This window comes from Porites lutea, chromosome 1 (assembly GCF_958299795.1).
Source record: "Porites lutea chromosome 1, jaPorLute2.1, whole genome shotgun sequence".
NCBI lineage: Eukaryota > Metazoa > Cnidaria > Anthozoa > Scleractinia > Poritidae > Porites > Porites lutea.
The window spans coordinates 28,573,798-28,598,797 of NC_133201.1; the positions used below are offsets into that span (position 1 = coordinate 28,573,798).

General features: G+C 38.0%; 1 protein-coding gene across 1 annotated transcript in view; it reads left to right on the forward strand.

Annotated features, from left to right (window-relative positions):
* LOC140927408 (uncharacterized) overlaps nucleotides 1–25,000 on the forward strand; it is a 45,734-nt gene that overhangs the window by 10,857 nt on the left and 9,877 nt on the right. Inside the window, exon 2 of the mRNA XM_073377051.1 lies at nucleotides 23,784–23,974. Coding sequence (XP_073233152.1) covers nucleotides 23,784–23,974 — 191 coding nt within the window. The remainder of the gene's footprint in view (nucleotides 1–23,783; nucleotides 23,975–25,000) is intronic.

Here is a 25,000-nt window from a genome sequence, read left to right on the forward strand (position 1 = left end):
ATGAAAAAAAATGCGCAGGAATCTGATTAAGATAAGGTCATGTGTTATTTTTAGTTGGTTCAACCGGTTTTACAGGTTTTGAGTCATTTTTAGATGGATGTGTTCGTTTTCGATTGGTTTATTAGAAAATACGAATCAAACGTTCTCATTGGTTAATTCATGGTGTCTAAGAAATATACTCAAACTTGCCTGTGACGTCAAATCACTAAGCCGTAACGTAATCGTGAATGTTGATGAGGGTGAAGAATAAAATAATTATTTTTTATGTGGGCACCTCGTTTTCCTTTACCGAGACCTTAAGTGACTGAGTGGTAAACAGCACAACCCGCGGGCACATGAAATGGCTCGAGCAACCGAGTGTTTGTTTTAAAAATATAAATGCTACGCTACAAGGGCTGAAATGGAGAAAACCGTAAAGTAAGCCTTATTTTGATCGATATTGTTTAAGAAGTGAAAGCCCTGAAATAATTTTTTTGACCAATAAAGGACTCAGTGCATAATATTCTTTGATACTGAAGGTAGTTTCAGCGTTTTGGAAATTTTGTTGGCAAGTAGATAGATTATCAATTGCGATGAAATATGCAAAAAGTGAAATTTGGGGTTTTTCGTTGATTGCCCTTGGAAACAGAAGAGCCCGGCCCGCGGGGATTTTCACAGACTTAGTAGCTAGAAGATCTGTGTCAACTGCCTGCTTAGTACTAGCTCTGGAACTGATGTACTTTTGGAGAAATTCAAAGAAAGGATAACCATATTTTAGCCATCAACTCAAGTGGCCAAAACTCTATGTATACCACGCAAATTTGATATAATAAAGAGCAATATACATAAATGTAAACTAGAATGATGTTATTTTATCTGCTCCAAGTCTTGGGTTGTAGAGTTTTAATGGACTTGAGGAACACAGCTACACATTTTTCACTTTTTACAACACTTTCTGGGTTAAATACCTAGGTTTTTTGCCACCGACAAACAATTGGTGTTACCATGACAACAGTAAAGTAGCAACCCAAACAAAGTGCATTTTTAGACATCCCCCCACAATATCTAAATGCTGCAAAATTTAAGGGGAATCAAAAGTTTTCATTTCCCACTTTGCTTGACTGTTACACAGAATTGCTATTAACGCAGGTGTGTTATGGACCGGACTGGTCATCGGTCAAACGCTTTATTTAAGTATGAAAAGATTAGTGAAGTTAAGTCTGCTGATTTAAGTATGAAAAGAGGTTTCTGAGGTGTTGGTGCCTAAGTCAGCACTAGCAATTGATGAAATCGGTAATTCGAAGAGTTCTTGTGATCAGTTTATGGCCTCTTCCTACTCTAAGAACTGTAAAATAAATATTAACGTAAACAAGTGAACGAACGTGATGATGTTTTCTCTAGAAAATGTCTTGTTACTTCTTATTAGAGAGGGTGTTAATAAAGGTTGTTTGTTCATGTTGGTGCCTTTGTTTTAAGTATTCAAATACGTGTTATTAATATTCAACTTAAGAAATGAGTTCACTAGAGTTTGATGTTTATTAAACTGAAGGGTTTGATATTATATGAAACTCATGGATAGCGCGTCATTCCAATGTTTCACCGGGGTTTCAAACCACATCCACGTGACGAAATTGGCGTCTCTTGGTTGGATGATCACCTTAAGAATAATTAATGAGTTTGAGGAAGATTGAGAAACACGTGGTCGTCTCTGCTTTCTCATCTGGTCGACAACAATTCATCCTTTAAGACTAGAATTCAAGTACACACTCAGTAAGGACGCAAAGAATTATAGCGCGCGACCACGACTGGTAATAGGGGATGTGGAGGGACAAATAATATTCCTACAGAAAAGTTCAACAGTCCTTTCTGATCCAAAGTTTGCACCCCCCAATCATAAATTCCTGGATCCGCCCCTGCATCCGTATATCTTTATAACAATTAACATTTTAACAAGTAGATCCCATGTTGCCGTGCGTCTCTGTTCAGTAATAGATCACTGCGGCTCCTGTGTCACTTCTTTGTTTTTACCACATTTTGACGTCCTCTGTGATCTACTACTGAACCGACGCACGGCAACATTCCTTCCTCGTACTGCTCGACTGTTCGAGTATTTGAAGTAGTTTAGGCATTTTTTAAATCCCGAACGGCAATTTTCGTTTCTGCTTCTTCCTTTGTTCTTTATGTTACTTGTATACAGTTTGTTCAACATCTTTTCCTGCTCAAAGCAGTATGATGGCGACAACATTTTGCAAAACAGCGAGTCTCGCGTAGCGATGACACACGATGGCAACTGTCGTGAAGATTTCTTGTAGTTTCGACATTCTTAAGTAGTCAAGAGCTCTTTTTTTCTCCCTTTCTCCCTTTCTCCATTTTTCTTCTTCGTAAATAGCTCGTGCTAAACCTTTGTCGAGGCTTTCATTTGCTTTAATCCCAAATAATCTCAAAAACATTAATTTTTCAAAACCGTGCGCCATGTTGAACAAAACAAAGAAAACAGGTTTCTCGTGACGTCAGCCAAGTATCTGTCCTCCAATAGATCACGGACAACGAGCAATCAGAGCGCGCGTAGCATTCACATTATTGTATAAAATATTTTAGATGTCATATTTACAGGGATAATTCCCCAGTAAAACTGTTGAGAAACCATTTGTGTATTGTGTTGTAATTTGGTTTTTACCTGCTCACAGAGACGTAACCTCCAATGGAATTCAGCAATTAGATGCGCGGATTTTCTCAAACTTGGCAAAATTGGATTATTTGTAAGTGTTACCAATTTATCCTTTTATTTGTCATTTTGATATTATTATTAATATTTAATAATAATTAATTATTTTATTATCGTCATTATTATGAGACAAATAGTAGTAGATGACTTGATGTTGTTTTCTGTTAAGGTTTTAGAACTGCGATAACGAAAAAAATATGGGAGGCTTATGAAATTGTTAATTGAAATGTACTCTTAACATTGAATTTCAAAAGTTACCATGTTGTTAAGGGAAAAAGAATTATTTATGACGCTATATTGAGACTTGCCACGAAAGGAATTGGAGGATGTTGGTTTTTTCTCGCCGTGTTAATGAGACGAGGGTTGGCGAGAATGGCCAGTAGAGCCGGTAGGGGTAACTTTTATTTTAAGACTACCATGACAGTTTTTCTATGTCTTCAGTATCTAAAGATAGGCTCATACTTCTTTGTTAAGTGCATCTGAAGTGACTGATGTACAGCGTTGAGACACTATCTACCAGTGGCCCATTACTGTTGAACGCCTGGTTACGGACACCTGTTTAATACCGAAATCTCTGTATTTGCGACTTTTACGTTATCAATGAAGGAATTTGTTTTCCACGAAAATGTTGTATAAGGTTTTTAAATTGCCTTCGAGATATCGAAAACAAGCTTATGTGAAATTACACTATGGGTAACTAGAAAGCGGCCTTTAAGCACGTTTTTCCTAAATGTTGGGGAAAACCTTCTCTATAATTAAGAGTTAGTCAACTTAGCAATATAAACTTTATACGGCATGGAGATCCAAACCATACAACCAACACGGAAGACTGGGACTAAGAAAGCCTCTATCAATAACTGTAACAACTTTACCGAATACGTCATCGCAATACAAAGAAAAATTAATACTTTAAATTTGAAACTCGACAATTCGCTGCAATGGAGTATTAAAGAAAAATACAAGGACTGTCATAAAACATACCAATTTATGTAATGAAGCACACGTAGCAACTTCGCGATCGTAAGTGAGACCGTGCTGGCTTTGCCATGCTGATGAGTCCTAACAAGGACTAAACAGCTGTCCATGGCAGCCACTGCCCGTGTGATATAATTGGGCGCATGCCTGAGGTAGTAGCCACATATATATTCATACCGCAGAGTTGATACGTGTGCTTCAGTGTTGTAATTGGTGTTGTTTGATAAAACATAACAAAATTAGATCCGAACGGGTGGGACGGAACGATGCATGAGTGCATATGAGAAGTATCCTTGAGTTTCCCTACCAATCTATAGATATGACTACAAATAGTACTTTCACACTCATGCGTTAGATTTACTTATTACTAGCCTCGGGTAGTTTTACTTCATATTTGTAAAACACTTATCACTAGCCCTACGGACAATGATAGATGCGAAAAGTAATACTGGTTCTAAAAATATAAGCTTGCAAGTATGCCTGAGTCCCAAAATCCTGGTAAATGATTTAGATAAGCATCAACCCTAAGCTGATGCGTTCTTTAAACCATACAAACTACACGCAGGATTGGGACCAAGGCAACCTCTATCAAATTAATATATAGATTTAGCCAGGGCTAAAAGCGAGGCTCCCATAAATAAATTTATAATTGAAATCAAACAATAAACTTGTATTCCACAATTAAGTTAACTTTAGAGCACATCTATGTGACTTTTTAGGGAAAGGCTACGTGATTTTAGAGAAAAATAATTTGCAAAGAGCCCAAGAGTGAACCAAAACTTACATCGAGTTGATAGCCTCATATGTACACCCAAAAACTGGTAATCATCTTCGATCACATTTAAGAGCCCGTAGCAAGAAAATCGCTCAAAGCTTTCTTTTACAGCAAGAATTATAGCTAAATATTCTTTGGAACGTTTTCTTTCTATTTGCGGTGAGAAACTGTCTAAAGTCTTTTTAAAGCTCTGCAAGCTTATATCAAACCTGATACTCGGTCAGATCATTGTCTTAAATCTTACAAACGAGCATAAACTAAATACCCACATAAACTACGCTCGACTTCATTAAATTATATACAAAAAACAAACATTAAATACAATAATTACTCTGGATTACCATTCGAGATGCAGCTCCTGAGAGGTATCAAGTAAGGGTAGTATCGCTTCAGACTTTGCAACCCTTTTACGCATCAAGCAAGGTGAAAACGAAAACGATGCCATCCGAAATCGGATTTCCGACTTTGACAAGCGATGCATTTCTCAACCAAAACCCCAATAAACAAATTAGCCATGAATAACAGAAGAATCCTGATAGCAGATGAATTTCATTTTGTACATCCAGTGGAAAAAGACAGTTATTAAACATCACAAGTTGACACAAAACTCTGTCAGCTTCAGCTGTCAAAGTAAACAAGATTCAAGATGCTGCATAAATCTTGCGCATGAACTCACTTATCAAATTTTGACCAATCAGAGCATCAGAATTGGACGTACAGCGTGACTAACGCGTGACCATGGTGAGAAAAGTCAAATGCAACCTGCCTGTAACAGCTGGCTGAATTTTCGCGTCCGAGGTCAGCTTGAAATCAAAATTTTAATTGTGCGGCACATAAACACAAGATATTTGATATGAATTTTTTAAAAAAGTAAACTTGAACCTACGATCACTTGAAAACTAGTAACTTGTCAGCGGTAACTTAAAAAAAAATACTTGACCTAGATGGGTCGACACCTGAGCCCGCGATACGTTCAAGTGATACTGGTCAGCGGGTACCCTGTTTTGACAGCTGTTAAATTATCAAAACATTGATGTCCAATATGTGCATTATCAGTTTTTCTGTGCTCCCAAACTAGCTAAAAAGCATGAGATTGAACTTTGTTCGCGATCTAGTAAAACAATTAACCGGTCAGCGGAAAGCTTCCAAATAAATCACGTCACCTCGGTCAGTTGACACATGAGCCCGCGATATAGTCATGGGATACTGGTCAGTGGCTATCCTGTTTTGACAGCTGTCAATTGACCATATTGTGAATGTCCTATATAAAAGATGTGGACTTGCCAAGACACGCCCGAGACACCCCTCCCTTCCTTCTGATAGTCTCCCCTACCCCACCCGTACAATCTGTAGACGCGTACGTACGCTCGGTAAATCACATGACAACCAAACGAAAACAGGTTGACCATATTCCATGAGTATGGGGCTCTGTCTCTGTCTCTTTTTAGCCCCGCTAAAAAGAGAAACTAATACTCCAAACCCACGCTTAGCATGACCATAAGCCCTCATGGTTCCCTGAAATGAGACCTTAAGCGCTGTATCCGAATTCAAATTGTTAAAAGCACAGTCCTGAAAAAAAAAAACAAACAAACAAAAAAACAACAACAACAACCGATTAAAATGTCTGCAACTCTAATGATGCTTATTACTATATACAGACTCAGTGATCTTGGTAATTCAAGCAATCTGATTGGTTAGCTATCTCGGACTATGACGTTATATTCACCGCGCTAGGCGGTGAATATTGAGCAGAGCAAAATCACTGTCGTGAACTGGGTGTTTTTCCAAAGTTTCATAGTAAAGCGTTTTTGAAAATACACGAATCTCCAAGTGCTGATGACTTTGAAGGCAAGAAAAGACTTCACAGTGTTTAAGCAGCGTGTTTTATTGTGAAGTGGTTTACTGTAGCTGACTTTTTGTAAGCTCGAAGCGCCGCTCGAAGCGATGTTTACCACGACTGAAGAAAACGAGGTCGCTTTAGGAAAGCTCCGCCTTAAGTGGTGTGGTGTGAAATAATAGCCTGACCAAAGAAATAAACTAAACGAACGAATCTTAAAGAGCATTTTGGGAAAAAACTTCTTTAAGAGTGGTGTTATCGTGATAGGAGTTTGTTAGCGCATTTGTCCACTCAATTCTTTTCTTTCCCTCATAATGCAGATCTTTTCAAAATAACAAAATCCAGAAACTGGAAACAGCAACTTTTTCAAGTCTGACAGAGTTAAATTTATTGTAAGTTGTACTCGTTGAAGTGCTCTTTATAACAGGAGGGCATTTTGCGTGCGCATGCGTGCATCCGGTGAACGACAATAGTGTGGGCGCATCAAATCTGATGGCGGGAAATCGAGAACTCCCTTAAAGTTACAGTCCTTTTAAGAGCAATTTCGTTGGCGCTTTGAATACCCTACTTTCCTACAAAAAATGTTCTCCATGACAAAAAATCGCACGTTTTCTACGCGGGTTTTCAGTTGTAGATTTTTCAACAGCAGGTGTTCTTGACTTTTTAAAGACTTTAAAAAGAATCAACGCCAAAAATCACTGTTCCTTTATAAATCTGATTTTCACTGCCAAAGCAATGCATTTCGATGGTTTGATTTCTAAACTCATGGTTTTACTTATCAAGGAAGAAATGCATCGTGGCAATGTTCATGCCTCTGTGGCACTTCAACAGACCATATTGACGTATGTGCATACAAAATGCCCTTGTGTTGCTCTTTATTTATTTGAACTTTTTTTTGTTGTTGTTGACATTTGCATTCGAGTTAATGCTCGAGCAGCGTACAGTACAGCCACTATCATCTCTATAAGTAGTATAGTAGGCATCGAATTATCTTGCGCACAAATACATTAACGCCGATGACGTCACATCCTTTTGTCTTTGTCGCATGAAAAAAAATGCGCAGGAATCTGATTATGATAAGGCATATGCTATTTGTAGTTGGTTCAACCTGTTTTACAGGTTTTGAGTTACTTTTTAGATGGATGTCTTCGTTTTCAATTGGTTCATTTGAAAATACGAAACGTTTTCATTGGTCAATTCATGGTGTCTAAGGAATAACGTCAAACTTGCCTGTGACCTCAAATCACTTAGCCGTAACGTAATTATGCTAGTTCTATTTTCAGCCGCTGCCATTGTCCTAGTTCCGGTTTAATGATTCTTGGCCTCAAAGTGTGCAGGTTAATGAGGGTGAAAGCAAACTAAACCTTCCTATTTTAATTTTATAATTTTATTTCTTCTGCAACACATTCATGAGATAAAGACAAATAGCTTTCACGCAATCGGCGTTAATGTATTCCTGCGCAAGCTAATGAGATTCCTGTGCAAAAAAAAGGTTATTGGGTGGGTTTATACTACTACTATACTACACTATCAAGCCATGAATTCTAATGTCTTTTCGGAGTCGGTTGGCAAAATCAGTCCTGCTCTCTTCGTTTAATGCTTTTGTTTGTTTGTGTGTGTTTGTTGTCTCAGTGAGGAATCCAAATGCAATATTTTATATCAAAATAAACTATAAAGTGTGTGGTTGAGACTCTTTATCTCAAATATACCAAATTGCCAACCACTGAAAGAGAGAAATTGAAATTACAGGAGCAGATTATTTAGGGTGATTTCAATTAGGGAAGAAAACTAAAGGATCGGAAGAGAAAGCGGATATTTTTCACATGTATTTTTTCCTCATCAGTACCCAAAGGAAAGAGAGGATAATAAATACTCTCGTCTAAATTCCCTACAGACACCATACCCTTGCGTGACAACAACAACGACACAGCATATGCTGTCATCAGGTTTAAGGGAAATAAAGTAAACAATAATCTGAAAAAGCACATTAGCAGTTTTTTCTTGTCACTAGGCTTTCACTTCAGCTCCATTTTTCTGCTCTTTTTAGTTGAGCTCTAAACTAAACTACAAGCAGGAGCCCATAACCCGGAGCGAGCAACTTCCATGCGCACGTGTCACGGCGTTTTAACAGACCAGTTTATTTTTAGAACGGTTTTGGCGCGAATTTTGATATCTTTTAAATTAAACAAACCAGTCAGTCAGCAAAACCCACAGACCTAAAAATTATATTTTTTGCATTTTAATAACGTTTAGTTTTCCTTTTTGATATCTTATACTTCGAATGCGCTCATAGACTTGGTGGAGATTCTATTTTCGCGGCAAAAAGTGCCCTAAAATGTGTCTAAGAATATACTCGTCCGTAAAAACGCCGTGACGTAGGCCTAGTATGGGAGTTGCTCGCTCCGGGTTATGGGCTCCTACTACAAGTTAAAACGACTAAAACCAGAAACCGCCCCGACGCGGGCTTTTCCTGTACTATCACTACGGATTTCATATTCTGCTAATGTTTGGGCGCTCTTTCAGTGGCTGGCTTTATTTTTCGTCTCAAACAAACCCTATCGATTATCAATACTTCTAACCGGCCCAACATTACTTATTATAGAAGAATGTATTACAAAGACAGAATAAAGTCACGCAGCGAAGTCAAGCTCCTGCTCAAGAATACTTAAGTGGGACTGTAAGTTTGCTCCTCACTTTACTGGAACTGTGAGAAGCATGCTACTGCTGAAATAAGGAAACCTTTCCTTGGTTTTGAGTTGAACAAAGGGTCTTAACACCTTTCCTTACGTTGTGTTTTAAACGTTATAAAATTAGCTGTAATTTTCGGTTTAGGTCTTAGTTTTTGAGATTTGAAGGGGATCTTAGGTCTTAGTTTTCGAGATTTGGAAGGGCGGTCTTAGGTCTTAGTTTTCGAGATTTGGAAAGGGTCTTAGGTCTTAGTTTTCGAGATTTGAAGGGGGTCTTAGGTCTTAGTTTTCGAGATTTGGAGGGGGTCTCAGGTCTTAGGTCTTAGTGTTCGAGACACCCTAGAATTAAAGTATACAATAAGGAGCCAAAGAATTATAGCGTGCAACCACGACTTGTGGGAGGGGATGTGGGTGGAGAAATAATTTGCTACAGAAAAGTTTAACAGTCCTTTCTGATCCAAAGTTCGGACCCCAAATCATAAATTCCTGGATCCGCCCCTGAATCCGTAAATCTTTATGACAATTAACATTAATATTTTGGATGTCATATTTAAAACTGTACCATTTGTAAATTGTGTTGTAATTTTGTTTTTATCTGCTTACAGAGGTTTAACCTCCAATAGAATTCAGCAGTTAGATGCGGGGATTTTCTCAAACTTGGCACAATTGGAATATTTGTGAGTGTTACCACTTTATCATTTTATTTGTCATTAGCTAAGCTAATTTGGTAAGCTATCCATCCAAGAAATTTTGGTCATGACGTCAGCGTACTCCGTCCGTCCGTTCACTATTTGGGGGTGAGGGAAGGGAATCAGGTGTCAGCCCGTCGGGGCGAGGAGTAGGCGGGAAAACGTGCAATGTATTTGTGTAACCCTCGTTTTTTTGGCGAGAAATCCCGCAAGAGATGGCGTGGCCATTGTCGTCGCGTTCAAAACTTGTTTAGGAACTATGTCATAGCATAAGGATATTGTGACGGTAGTGCTACTAAACTGTTTCGAAAAAATTGTTATGGCAACAAACAATAGCGGATTGAATTCAACCTATTTGCTTATAAGTGAAGAGCAGCGTTAAAGAAAAAGAAGAGAAAGACAGAGAGCGAGATTATCAGGCGAAGTGCTAGCGAAGAGGATCGCCAAAGAAGAAGTTTTTATGCTTCATCTGGAGACTTGTTTACTGATGGCTGAAGCCGACAGAATTTTGTGTCATCTCATTATGTTTGAACCGTCTTTTTTTACTGGATCTACAAAATCAAATACACCTGCTATCAAGATTCATTTGTTATTCTTGGCTGGCGTGTTTATTGGGTTTTCTGTTGAGAAATGCGCCGCTTGACAAAAACTAAGCTTAAATGGGAAATCATCGTTTTCAAAAATAATCTGCTCTTAGTACTTTGCCTTGCTGGATGCGTAAGAGGGTTAAAAAATCTTTAGCCATTCTGGTCTTACTTGATGCCTTTCGCGAGCTGCATCTTGAACGGTAAGCTTGAGTATTAAATAATATTGCAAATATTTTTTTTTCTGGTTTCATGTTCATCAAATCCAGCATTGTTTATGCGGTCACTCACATTTGTAAGATTTGAGACAATGATCTGACCTAGTATAGAATTTAAAAACTCTTAAGACATTTTCTGACCGCGAAAGAATATTTCTGAAGAATATTTAGAATATTTCGACCAATTGGTTTTAAAAAGAAGCTTTGAGCCTTATTCCTGCCTCGAGTTCATCTTAAAAAAACAGCAAAGACGGCGAAAATCTGCAAGGTTTTATTCATGACTTAGGCATTATTAGTATTATTATTCATGACTAGGTACGACCACATCATTTTAACGGAAAGTAGTCATACCTTTTTGGGGATCCACTGGTTGGGTTGGCGTTTTACACAAATGAGTTGGCCGTTTTTGCCCTACGTTTACCATACAACGGGGACCTCATCGCTCACAATGGGGCTATATCATCCGGGACGTTCACGACTGTAAAGTGCGCTATAACTAAAGTTTAAGACAGAATCCCTCAGGAAATTGATTAATTTCAATTTTCAGTGGACAAAAACCTTGTACCAGAATAATTTACACAATTTCGCATTGTTTTTTACATTTTTCAGGGGCTGTAGATATAATTAGTTACCTGTAATAACACCAAAGGCTATTTCTCATGGGACCCCGAGATTTGGCGACTCACGCATGTTTAAAAAAGGATGGGCGATGGACTTTTTTCGTTTAATCGGTGTCTATGTGTTCTTTATATTGATGATCGATACGTATATACAAGGGGGAAACTTCTGATTCTCCTGGATAAGGGCGGATATGGCACTCTAAGCACAGCTGATGAACCTGGTTTTTGCAGTCGCGAAGTCTGGTCATTTTCTATGTCGCTTCTTATGTGGTTAAGTTGGGTTATTCTTTAGGTTTATCTACATCCTTCTCGAAAAGATTGTCCCATGGAGGTGATCTCCAGAGCTTGAAAACACACGGAAACTCATTGTCCTTGTTGGGAAGACACTTGAATTTACTTGTCGCTCTAAGATCTTGGGCAACGTCTTGTACTGGGGAAGCATGCTTCCTTTTCTCGGGTAGTGGCTGCGGCCCAGTTATTTGCAAGAGAAATGAATCCACCCGTTTTGAAAAAAGTTGACGTTCTCAAAAGCCGATTTCTTCTACGTGGTGCCGTTCGGGAGGAGATTTCCTACCATGCCTCATTAACCAAGAAAGAAGAAGTGCACATCCTAAAATCCAATGAAGATATTATTTGCGACTACGGTAGAATTGAGGGTCTTATTGCACCTTTTCTATGCCCCTTCCGCTTAGGATCCCGCTGATCAGCCTTTCTGTCATCGGGATACTATGTAGTAGAATGTTCACCTACTGGAAAAGACTAGTGTGGGCCTTTTTTAGTCACTGAACGGTTTAAAGTGTTAATGGATTTTTACAAATGATCATATTATTGTGGCGACAACCCGTCTAATACGGACGGTTTGTTCTCTCCATTCGGTGACGGTACAAGAGAGGTTTGATTGTGCAAAATATAAATTATAGGCAACTGGTTGTACTATAACCTGAAAATATATATATTATTACTCAAACAGATATCTTAGAAGCAACTTAATTCAAGACTTGCCTGAAGAAATATTCGCCAACCTATCGTCTTTAATTTTAATGTAAGATGCATCATTTTTTTTTATGTGTTACTGTTAAGAGTAATTAAGGCTAGAACAAACACTTCATTGTTAATAGCAAGGATCTGATGGAAAAAAAGTGGCAGGAAGGGATATTTTCACGAGTCACGGTTTTCTGGGGAAAGTAGAGAAACTGACGACGGCAAATTGCGATGGAAAGAAGAAAAATATTCCACAATTTCAAAGGACTTGAAACCCCATCGTTGCCGGTTTGCTTCTTACTTATGGCAATTCGGCCACGAGAGCTTCGCTTTTGACCGTGGCTAAGTCTATATACTACTCTGATACGGTCACGAGGCCGCGTTCTCGTGTCCGTACAGCTGTCCCTGTTAGTTTGAAAATCCTCGTGTTAGGCCCAGTTCAGACATCAAACTATTAAACAGTTATCATAACAGTTCGACGGTTGATTCAGTCGGACTCAATTCATTGTCACGATGTGAATGGTCTACAATGTTTACCAGTGAAAATAAGTAATAGTAATTTACGCATTAGGTTTGGCACATGAAAGAAAAGTGCAACGTTTGAAACAAAGTCACTCCTCAAACATCGAACTTCGATGAAGTTAATGAAGGATTAGGTTTGGTACATGAAAAGTTCGACGTTTGAACTGGGCGTTATTCATAGGAAATTTTTTCCCTGTTATCCTTTTGGCTGTTTTCTATTATTATTGAGGTAAATATACTTAACGTTTTAATACTGAGCTGTGTATCGTTAAAAACACATTGGAAAGACTCTGAGAGACTCTATTGTAACCAGAAATGTTTCATTTCACAGCGAATTGTCATCAAACAGAATAAAGAACATTGCACGTGCCGTATTTTTCAACAATAAAAATCTTCGCTTTATGTAAGTTTACTTTACTTTTGTCTTTTAAAAACGTTCCAAACATTCGGTAATCGAACTATCGATCGATCGGTGCTATTGAGTTTAGTAATTGACCATGATAGTAACGCAAACGAAATCAATACGATCACTTAATGTAGACTAGTTTTTTTGAAATTCTCTTTGAACATTCAAGGGCAACAAAAAATTTGCACTGAAATGACCAAAAGAAAATTTTGTGTAGATTCTTCACAATAAGGCCATGAAACAACCCGCCTAAAATACAATGAGCTGAAACAAAGCTGATTCTATAGTACGATGTTGCTTTTCTCTACACAAACAATCTGGTCTTTGAACAAAAAATAGTGCTGCGACTCGAGCTTACTGAACGAAAGCACCGAGGTCGCTAAAAAGACGTTGAAATAACCATCAAACAGTTTTCAAGAAAAGTTAGCTTTAATTTCAGGGCTAATTCTAGACTTGCTAGAAGTTAACTTCTCATAATTCGGCATAGTGAGCGAGTTGAAGCGAGCTTCAACGACTGAGGTCGCGCAGCAATCGAGCAAGCGACGAAGTCGCGATGTCGACTTGTTTCACTTGAATGGATTTTAATCATAATAAAAAATTCACATGGGAAAAAAATGATTGACATATGCTGTGTTGGGAGTGGCGTAAAATAACAGACACGTGCCGTTGTTTTCGCGCGCAACCCCTCGAAACTAAACCTATTTATTTGACATGGAAATTTCAAACTTTTCTCATGTCTTCCCTGAATTCGCTTTAAAGTTATCGAATGATGCCAATGGATTCACTAGCGGGTATAGTTGAAGGTTTTCGAGTAGATGTTGTCTGTGGAAAAATCAAGTACAAGTCACAGTGTCGTCAATATTTCAACCGGCTTCATAGGGCAATGGTCTGAGTGAAGATAGAAAGGCATGTTTAGGGAGCATTCGAACTGAAACCTCGATAAACTTCATGCCTTGGCAGTTAAGCACCATATTGGTGTACAGAAATTCGCATTACGAAACCTTGAAGACTGAGAAATGGAATGAATCTTACTGGTATATTAAAAAAGGAAGGAGACACTTCTCTTCTGGCTTACATATCTTGTAAGTTATACAAGAAAAAAGGCGGTTGACGGTGTAGAGACACAATAATCTGGGGAGTGCTAGATAAAAAATGCACCACAGGGAACACATGAAAGGTAAATACGAAAAAATAGGGCAATTAAACACAAACGGGGCAGTTGTTAATAGACTAGTGACACGTGATGGCTGGAATTATTTTGACGCTTTAAAATTTGTTTTACAACATAAAGTTTACATCTATCTATCTATCTATCTATCTATCTATCTATCTATCTATCTATCTATCTATCTATCTATCTATCTATCTATCTGTCTACAAACATCTATCTATTTACATATTTAACGTCTAGTGAGCAAAACAGCACGTTCAAAATACCCTGAGGCTTCAACAGCGCCCCTTTGTCTGATAAACGTTTAAATACCATTATGATATTGGACTCTTGTTTGTTTAATAATAGATTCCTCAATGGGAATCGCCTTCAGTCAATCAGTGATGGGGCTTTCCAAACCATGAGGTATCTTGAAATATTGTAAGTATAGTCCGCTTTACTGAAAAGATGTTTTGATAACCGACCCAATAATAAAGACAGTAGTTATTTCGTATTGCTACAATTTTTATAAAGAGCGAATGTTACAGTAGCTTTGTAACATACGGTACAGTCTATTTCTATACGTGCGTGACTACAATTAAAAGTAGTTTTGAATACAGTAGCCCGCTGAGACCTATTCTTAGCCTTCTGCAAAAGCCACTTCTTTCTGTCGCTGTATCGTATTTCGCGAAATAGTGATAGCAAAAATGCAAACGGATACCCTCTGAACCGTAGCCGCTTCCAGAATCTATCCCTAGTCTCCGAAAAAGATTTAAAGGAAGAACTGTTTGTAGCATACCTCATTAATTCCCCTTTAATAAAGGCTTTCTTATTGCTAGAAGGATGAAACGACTCGAAGGGTATATATAGGTATTTGTGAAGGGGCTAAGGGGCTGCGAACTGTTGCTGTAAAACTTGTTTATTCTCCTACGCGTTTCGTCTAACTAAAGTAGACTTCTTCAGGGTGTTTCACAATCAAATACTAAACGCCTGTATTTAAGCCATAATATGACTAAAAATAATGATGGTCGCAAACATTGAAGGTTTGGCCGGATTTACGAAAAGGAACAGGCGCAGCTGTGATTTTTTTTACGCAAGGCGCCAAACCGTGGCCCCAAAGTATTCTTACGCCTTGCGTAAACAAATTCACGGCTGCGCCTGTTCCTTTTCGTAAATGCGGCCAAACCTTCAATGTTTGCGACCATCATTATTTTTAGTCATATTATGGCTTAAATACAGGCGTTTAGTATTTGATTGTAAAACTCCCTGAAGAAGTCTACGTTAGTTAGACGAAACGCGTAGGAGAATAAACAAGTTTTACAGCAACAGTTCGCAGAGTGCTGCTTTTTAAAAAATTAAAAATTAAAAAAAATAACCGACCCAATAATAAAGACAGTAGTTATTTCGTATTGTTACAATTTTATAAAGAGCGAAAAGCCACATTGTGCACAGGTAATCATCAATGACTGTATAATGGGGTAAACATTTAGTACTCGTCAATATCAGTCAATACATATTTTCTTGAGTGACATGGCATGAGGACTTGAAATTGAAAGCGCTTCGATTCAAGTAAGAAAATGCAGTGAAAACTCTTTTAACAGATGCTCACCTAAGCAGAAAGCTCTCGTTTAGCGGTGATGGACAAAAAACGCTGACCACCAGTCCATGGACTACCCCATGGACTACCCATATGGAAAACCCTAAAATGGACCGTGCAGCTAACGTTTGGTGATTAGCAGACTTGCCAACCTCCAAAAGGAAAAAAATGTGGAATTCTGAACCAAGACTTTGGATAAGTAGTGAGAAATGGGTAAAAAGCCATAAGAAGAAATGTCACCAAATTCCAAGTTCAAGGGACTTCAGTGAGCATTATGGGTATTGGAAGTCACATATTGCATTAAAGCTAGAGCAGTAAACATCACGACTTTACGATTTAGGTCTTGTAATTTCCATGTTTGTTGGCGGCCATCTTGAAACAAGAGAAACAGTAGGTCTGTACATTTGTGGCAGCAGCAAGTCGTAGTAGGCTAAAAGAATGTAATCAAACGCGTTCGCTAAGCGTTTCCTTTGGACTGAGCTGGCTATCGATAACTAACTTGAAAACGAGTGCTACAGCTCCAAACGTCACCAATTTATGAGAGCGTGAGTTAGGTCATGAAATCGTGAGACTCACGACAGCGTCGTGAGACTTGGCAAGTCTGGATTACGGTAAGGAAACTGAGTGAATAAAGTTTTAGGTCAGTATTCCCAGTATAATGACCTTAGATGGAACCTGTTTCACTCAGTTTCCTCACCCTATAATCACTAAACTTCACCGGCATAGTCCATTTTAGGGTAATCCGTAGAGGTAGTCCATAGACTGGGGGTCAGTGTTTTGTCCACCACCGCTTAAAGCTGCCTTCACAATACCCCGTTTCAACTCCCATACGCACTCTGTATTTTACTTTCCGGTACGCGGCGGCTGGCACTTTTAGGGTTTGAGCAGACACCTTATATGAAACCTTTTATTTTTTTATTTTTAAAAATGTTCAACTTCATATAGCTGTTCGCCACAATAAATTTAAATATGTCTTAGTATTTGCCCGGTTGCACTTCAAAACCACCACTTGAACTGTATGCTCTTGTAGCTGAATTGCTACATCGTCAGAACAACAGTATAGCCAAACGCTAACCAATCAGTTTTTTTGCATTTGCAATTGGTAATTTGTAGCTGTGCAATCTCCCGAAAGCGGCCATTTAACCAATACATTTCTTTCTAGTGGCCACTTATGAGAACCATTCTCGTAAGCGGCCAGCTCCTGTAACGGACACCTTTTTCGTTCGTAAGGATACACTGATGAGTTTGAAAATTAAGTTAACTCAAAAAATGAAAAATTAATGGAAGCTAAATTAAATAAGCAAATCATGAAAGAAAAAAAATTGTCGCCAAATAAATTCCAAAATGAAAATCCAAATGCGTAAAACTGTTAGAAACTCGCAATAACCAAATTAACTCATCAAATAATATTCCTATGCTACTGATATTAGTATTATAAAAGAAATAAAGAGAGATGTAAAGAGTCAACTATAAGAGGACACAGAAAAAAAGTTATGGTCTGCGTGACTGCGTGATGTGGTTCGCAAGTCCAATTCACAAAAAAATGACCCTTGCTCGCCAGCGAGTCCTTAGTGGCTCAGAGGTTAGAGCATCCGATCTAGACCACGGAGGATCGTGGGTTCGAATCCCATCTGGGGCTCAGATTTTTCCTGTGTCCTCTTATGGTAAATAAATAATCCGGGGCCAAAAGGGTAAAAAAAAAAAGGTCAAGCAGAAAAAGGCCAGCAAAAAAAACATTTTCAAAAAAGTAAATCGTAATATCATGATACCAGTATTTTCGCAGTAGTATACTTGGGCAAAATTCTTGCTAACAAGCCACCGGTGTTAAACAAAGAATTTTGAGCAGTGATTTGTTCTGGGTTTGCATTAGATGTAATAGGCAAGACTTTGAAAAACGTTACAGTTTTTATTCGTCTCTGTTGAAGAAAAACACCTATAATATAATAATCATTATAAATTTGGGCTATTCGTGTTCCTCTTCAGCAGCTGTTTGATATTCCTGTTTCGTTGGCTGCTGTTTACAACAGAGTTATTGAGCATAGCAAATTATGGATATAGCAAAACATAACGTTAAAGATTATTAGCTCAAAATGCCAATCAAGAAAAAAAAAAACAGCATTGAGCGATTTAAAATTCCATTAATTATTCTTTTTCAACCTTTAACTGCGAAACGACAACATTTGAGAAACAAACGGTACATCCCATTCCCCTCCAGCTTCAGCCCGCCCTTAAACTATTTTTCCTGTACCCAGCACTGCCACGAGCCTAAGTTCTATTGCAGTCGCCCTCTGATAAAAAGCTCCAGTAAACATTCTTTATTATCGTCTCTCTACTAGGAATTTCAAGCAGTTCGTTAGCGTTACAGGCTCAACTGTCTTGTAAACTTCTACCAAGGTCAACATTTACACATAACTGCGGCATCCCATTTAAATGCCTTTCGACAGCTTGTTTAGTTAAAAGAGTGTATTTTAACAACATCCAGAAAACATGAGAGTCAGTGAATCAGAAACAAGGGGAAACCCTTTCCCTTTCATGAATTTTTGTAGACCTCCTTACCGTTTCAAACGTTTTCACAAGGATGTTTCAAAACTGTAACTTTGCCTGAATAATTGCTTGCTATTTCTGTTAGCCACAAGGCACCCACTTCTTAAGTTGGAAAGATATCTTTCTAAAAATTTGTAATCATTCAATTGACGTACAAAACTAAGGTACAACAATTATAGAAGAAAACGAAACTGCTTTCTTATATATATGTTGTTCTTATGGTAACTTTCTTTTACAAGTATCATTTCAATAAGAAAACAAAGGAGGTCTGTATCCAGGAGGGAGGAGGTGTCTCCAAAAAAATTGGTTATCAGTCCTCGTACCATTATGACGTCACGTCTGGCGCCAGTGACTTTAAAGTGTTGAACAAAGTGTTCGTCGAGGAGATGGGTAAAAATTTAGAATATCCCACGGACATACTGCTTCGATCTCTTAGTTTTGGCGATATTGAGATCTCTATTGTCATAGAAAACCAGTGTTTGTACTTTTTGGGTTAAAACGTCCAGTGGTGTAATGAGTTTTAAAGATTGCTTTCCGTTGTAAGGCAAATTTTTGAAGCATTCATATCGACCGGTCACACTTTTAAGGGCCGGTGAACAGCGACATTGAACTTAATCAAAGAATTGTCAAAAATCATGTCTGCGGGCGCAACACCCCATGATGACAACAGTAAAACAACTGCAGCAACAGCAGCAGCCTCAACCAAGTGACAAGGCGGCCATGTTGTGAGTCAAAATAATAGAATTTTTCCTCGAAAAATTAACATGAAAACAGAGTTTAGTTCCCAGAGGAGAGAAATTCTTTTGTTCTTGGCCACCAGCATGGCCGCCCATGAAAATTTACTCTGCAAGACATCAACACGACACCGAAAAAACTCAAAACAGAACGGGATTGTAGCCATAGAGAGCTAGAGAGCTGTTTCACAATTATTGTAGCTCACCAGTATGGCGTAACAACCAGAGAAAGCTCTGTTGAAAAATATCCTCACACTCTGATTTAAGCCCTAACCTAGAACTCTTAACACTCACAGAATCACATCATAATACGTGTCTCTTGGAGGGCTAGAGTCCAAGTGTCAAGTTGATGTCTCGCAAAGAAAATATAAAGGATTGGCCAAAACCAACCTCAAAAACATGGACAGAACCATGCACAAATTGCAGCATATCGGATCTATATTAGATCTACGTTCTAAAGCTGGTTTACTAATTTAGAAAAAACGCCACTGAATCGTAATTAACAGTTACCAGCGCCGTACAAACGACTTATTGACGAGATTAAGCAAAACTAACTACGAGAGAACAACTGGAGAACTGACAATTTGACTAACAATAGACGACTGTTTAACTGTGACAATAGACGGATCGAAACGCACCAATCACTGATTACGAGTCTTCATAGCCAATAACATCACGGCTTAACTGACAGACGACCAATAACATCGCGACATAATTGACCAATCAGGTCAATAACCAGAGTATAATACCATCAACTGACGTGATACAACTCACTTTGACTCTGAAGATGACTACCGCACAGGTTGTCGAGACGTCAGTCACTGTCAACAACAACAGTCCTATTCAGGACTACGTTCACCCGGACGATCAAACTCAACCTTTTCATATCTTTAGAGTGCTTTCAGATAATCCTATCAAGACTATTGGGCATCAGGCTTTCAGTATCCCAGGTGGGAAGGTCTTAATGTAAGTAACAGGATTTGTATTGTTTATCAATGGTTCATGCCCTGCGCCCAAGTAGTAGTAGTTAGTAATAGTAGCAGCAGCAAAACTTTATTTGAAATCGGATTGAAGAGTAGCACATTAGCGCTAGTATCTCCTTGAGATACCTGTAATATTGATTTAATTACACAGAATAATCTTACATTATAAAAAAATTTATAGGTACATACATGCTAATAAAAAAGTAAGAATAAGTAATCAAGCTAGCTCACAAAGTTCAGACAAACGAACATTATTTGTGAAGTGAGCTATGCTAGCGGTAGCTCTAAGGTCATGAAGATGATGTGAACTGCGAAAACAAAAATTTTGAATGAAGATGTGATCGTGGCAATAAATATTATATCATCATCTTAAATCTAAACTATTTTATAGTTTGGGTGCTAAATATTTGAAAAAGGGTGTGCCATAAAAGATAGTATTGACAAGTGGCAACTGTAAATAGTTTTTACCTCTAAGCTGAGTGCTAGTTTTAGTTACAAGTACTGCTGATATGTAGGTAAGTGTGACAGCTTGAAAGAACTTGAAAAGAAGAATAAATTATGGGAGAAATAGTAGTGTTAATAGATGATACCAACATACATAAAATTGAGGTAATAAAACTTTTCAGTTAACTTTTCCCTCCTTTGCAGCTTCATGATTCGGACTCAGTTAAAAGCAGTGAGCCTCCGAGTTTTCTCTTTTCCCGATTTTCATAACCTAACTTCCGTCATGTAAGTACGATGTAGTTTCCTTATATGATAAGGAATATATGTTTATATGATAAACATATGCACTCGCTGTCTTCTTATCACGGGAATCACGCTTGTTCAGTTCAATTTTGGACACGTTAACAGCTTGTGCTGAACCGTACGCTCGTGCTTTTCATGAAGTTTTCTAATAATAATAATAATAATAATAATAATAATAATAATAATGAATTTAACCCAGAATCCACAAAGTGGTTCTTTGCCTGTATACTAAAAGCTATCAAAACTAATATTCTAGTAATTAACAAATGCAATAGCAATTAAATTCTACGGGAATAGCTAAAAAAAAATAGACCATATCTAATATATTTGGGTTTGTGACATTAAAATACAATGTCTATGTGTGGCATTTAAATAGAGTCGAATCCGGGGCATTTATAACAATGGCATTATTGATTTGCAAAAGAGTCCATACATCTTAATGTTTCTGACATGCGTTGTGAGACTGTTGAAAAAAGTTGCGGCAGTGTGCTAAAAGGTGCCACATTCTTTGGGGATACATAGTAGTGGAGCAACAGAGGATCTCAAGCTGTATGCAGAGACTGCTTGAGCACTAAGTCAAAGGTATTCAGGAAAATTTGTATCATTCACGATTTAAAAGAGAATTTAAGAACAGAAACTTTGCGTCTCTTAGCAATATCTAGCCAGTTTAGTGTCACTAGGACAGACTCATTAGCGTATTTCCTTAACACAAACCTCGCACATGCATTTTGCACTCTCTGGAGGCATCGCAGCTGATAGGCTGGTAGTGGATCGAACACTACAGAGGCATAGTCCAGTTCGGAAATAACGAGGCACTCTGCCAGCTGTTTCCTAACATGATATGGAGCCATATGCTTCGGCTTTCTTAGTACTACCAGTGTTCCGTAGCATGACGCGAGCGTTTTGGTGATATACTCGTTCCATGTTGGATGTTGGTCAAGCTATAGTCCATGTAACTTTGTAGCGGAGCTCCACGCGCGCGCGAAGCCCCATAGCTAAGAAAATTTGGTAATCTATCCATCCGACAAAATTTGGTTATGACGTCAGCGTACGACCGAACGCTGACCGTACAGACTCTGGGGGAGGGGAAGTGAAGTCAGGAGTCAGCCCGTCGGGGGAGGAGTATGTTATAGCTGAGGTGAAATTTTTGCATTTCAAGCACAGCGGTAAATCACATGGCAGCCCGGACTTTTAGAGCCAAAAAAGTCTTTCTTTCCACTAAATTTTAATGTCTACATTAACTTGGATAACGGGGAAAGAGCGAGAGCGAGAAATAAATAACTACGGAGACCAATTTCTTTAGAATAAAAACATGAAAATTGTATAGCGGCGCTGAGAGTGTGCTGCAGGTGCAAAGTTGTCTTTTTGCTAATTAGGAACAAAAGTGTGCTGCACGTGTAAAGTTTTTTTTGCTAATTAGATCTGTTTTTGTTGTTTTTTACTGTTCTCGTTGTTTTTACCTTGTCTATAGTGTTGCTCGATTTTATATTTTCTTCGAGGAAACTATAAATATTAAAGAGAGCTTCGCTTCTAGCCGTGGCTAAATCTGTATATTAGATTGAAAGCGCCCCAAGGGATCTCCTTTGCAGTTGACGTTTAAAGTACAGCTGTCCAGGCTATGGTCTCGAGACATCTTATATAATACTCAATAGGTGTCCCTGCTTATCAGTCGTTATGCCCTTTTTGAAACTAGCTTCGATATCAATAGAAAATACTTAACTATCCAATTTTCATTTTCTTTTGTAGAACCATGAATGATGGTCAAATTGGTACCATGAAAGTTTTCGATTCATTTCAACAAGAACGCAGCACTATTTATCTGTTCGTAACTTACTTTTATACCGTAATACAATATTCTAATATGCGGTTGCATTGTCTTTTACCTTCGTTTACTGAGTTCCTATAGCCTCATGCATGACCCCGTTGTTAACTACACTAAACTACAAGTTAAAATTTTTCAAACCCATTTTCTCAACTCGCACTGTGAGGTCTAAATGAATCTGTATTTTTGTCCCCTTTCTGCCTCATTTTGATTTATCATTCTCACCTGTTATGACATTGATAGAACTTTGCAATACAAGTCGAACCTCTCATAAGCGACCTCCCAAAAAGCCAAGTTGTAGTGGTGGCTTTCGGAGGAGGTCACTAACGCAGCTAAGGAAAATCGAATCATAAGCGGCCCCATTCAAAAACAGGGGTGGACACATCTACTTTTTGGAAGGGAATTTTTGCAGGCAACTTCTTAGGTACGATGAGTGTAGATTCAGGTTCTTGTCATCCAGGTCACGTGTATGATTTTAGAACAAATTGCACTTCACTCAGTTCCATTATTAACAACATCGCAAAACGAAAATCACAAAAAGAGTAATAGGTTTGAAAAAGCTCATGAGAAAATTTCTAAACGATGGCTTGCTTGCTGAATGTACAATGTTGGAGAAGAAAGTGAATGTCTGAAACTCTTTGGAAAATACAAGTCTTAACACCTGATGCGAATGTGCGGCCCTATTGACCCACGGGGATCCCATTCATTGTGTTCACAGCGTGGACATATTCGCTTACGAGAAAAGGTCGCTAATGATGGTTCGACTATTACTATATCTTTGAGCAATCTAGCCCAATATACTGAATAGCTTCATTTAAAAACTCATTAACTCTTTACCAATTTTGTTATTTTTGATGACTGTTATTTCCTTGGATATTACGTGATATTGCTTGCAAAAACCTGAAAATCCCACAGATTGCCGGCTAAATTTACCAACTCCTTAAACTTCTGAACTCAGTTTAGATATATCTTTGTTCTTTATTTCATATTTTCAAGAAAATAAGTACAACTAAGTATCTAATTTAAAGTGCAAATACTAAAAACTATCAGGTAATACAAAACACGTCCGATAAATACGATGCAACAATCTTTTGAACGACTGGGGCGAAATAGAACGTTTGAATTTGAAAATTGGCTATTTAATGTCAATTTCGTACATATATTTTTGTAAACTTTTTTTACTGAAACATTTTTATCTTTCAATTTAGTGGCTTGGGCCAAGATAGCTCTACTTACCTTAACCTTGGGAGTTATTCATCTCTCAGCGTCTATCCAATACGCGATTCATTTAAGCGAGCTGGTTTTGCGAATGCAACTCTTGGTAACGACAAATTATTACCATGTTCACTTGGTGCTTTTGTAAATGTAAGTCGTCTAGAATGCGTCGAATGTCCTGCAGGTAAAATATATATTGTGTTTCATGATTATTCTATTATTATACATTCAACTCACCATCTCTTTTCTGATTGGCCGAGAGTGTATAGTGAATTTTCGAAATCAGTGTCCGGGACGTCATATAGCTGCAGATTATACAATAATCATGGCAAGGACACTCAAGGTCATGAATAATCATGCCATGTATGACCGCGGTGCATGATTTCTAAGGGTAATCATGTCAAGCTCGCGCACTTTGTGCTGCTTGCCGTCAGTGAAGAAGTAAAAACATGATTTTCAGGTTTCAGTCCCTTTTACTGTCGTGACCATTTTTTTTATCGTTCAATGTATAATAAAACAATTATTAGATTCGGTTTTTGTGATATCTAGAATAATCTAGGTCGAGGTTGGGGTTATCAGCCGAAGCCGAATATCACAGAAAGCGTCATCCAATAATTGTTTATTATTTGTACATGTCCTATGGGTGATAATTAATTCAAATCCCAAACAGCAGTGTTAGAATTCGGGTGCAAATTAAGCACTAATTTTAAAATTGATAAAACACTTGCTGTACGTTTTTAAGCATCTTCAAAAACGTCCCCTAATTAGATTTTTTGATTTCTAATAAATAGTTTTCTCTTTTTAAAAATTTGTTGTGATACATTGTCAGCTGGATTTCTCAGTTTAAGGGTCTATCTGAATTTGAACTGCCCGAGAAGAATGTCAACAAGATAATTGTATTTTAATTGGCCTTGTTCTTTATTTTAGGCGATTTACTGACTTCGACAATAGCGAGGTCAAGCATCTCGTTTACGTCCAATGGCAAACGCGATGTTGTACTACGTGACTTAATTTCCCCTTTACCTGTCGTTTACCTTTCGTTTTTTCAACAAATAAATAAGTAGTTTCACGCAATCAGTTTTATCCATAAGAATTGTTCTGAGCTGTTTTTATTTGCTTATTTTCTATTTGGAGAAATTCTTAACTTGAATCTTAAGTTTGCCGTTTGCCATATACATGATTCTTAACTCTCCTTTGTCTCGATTCATAG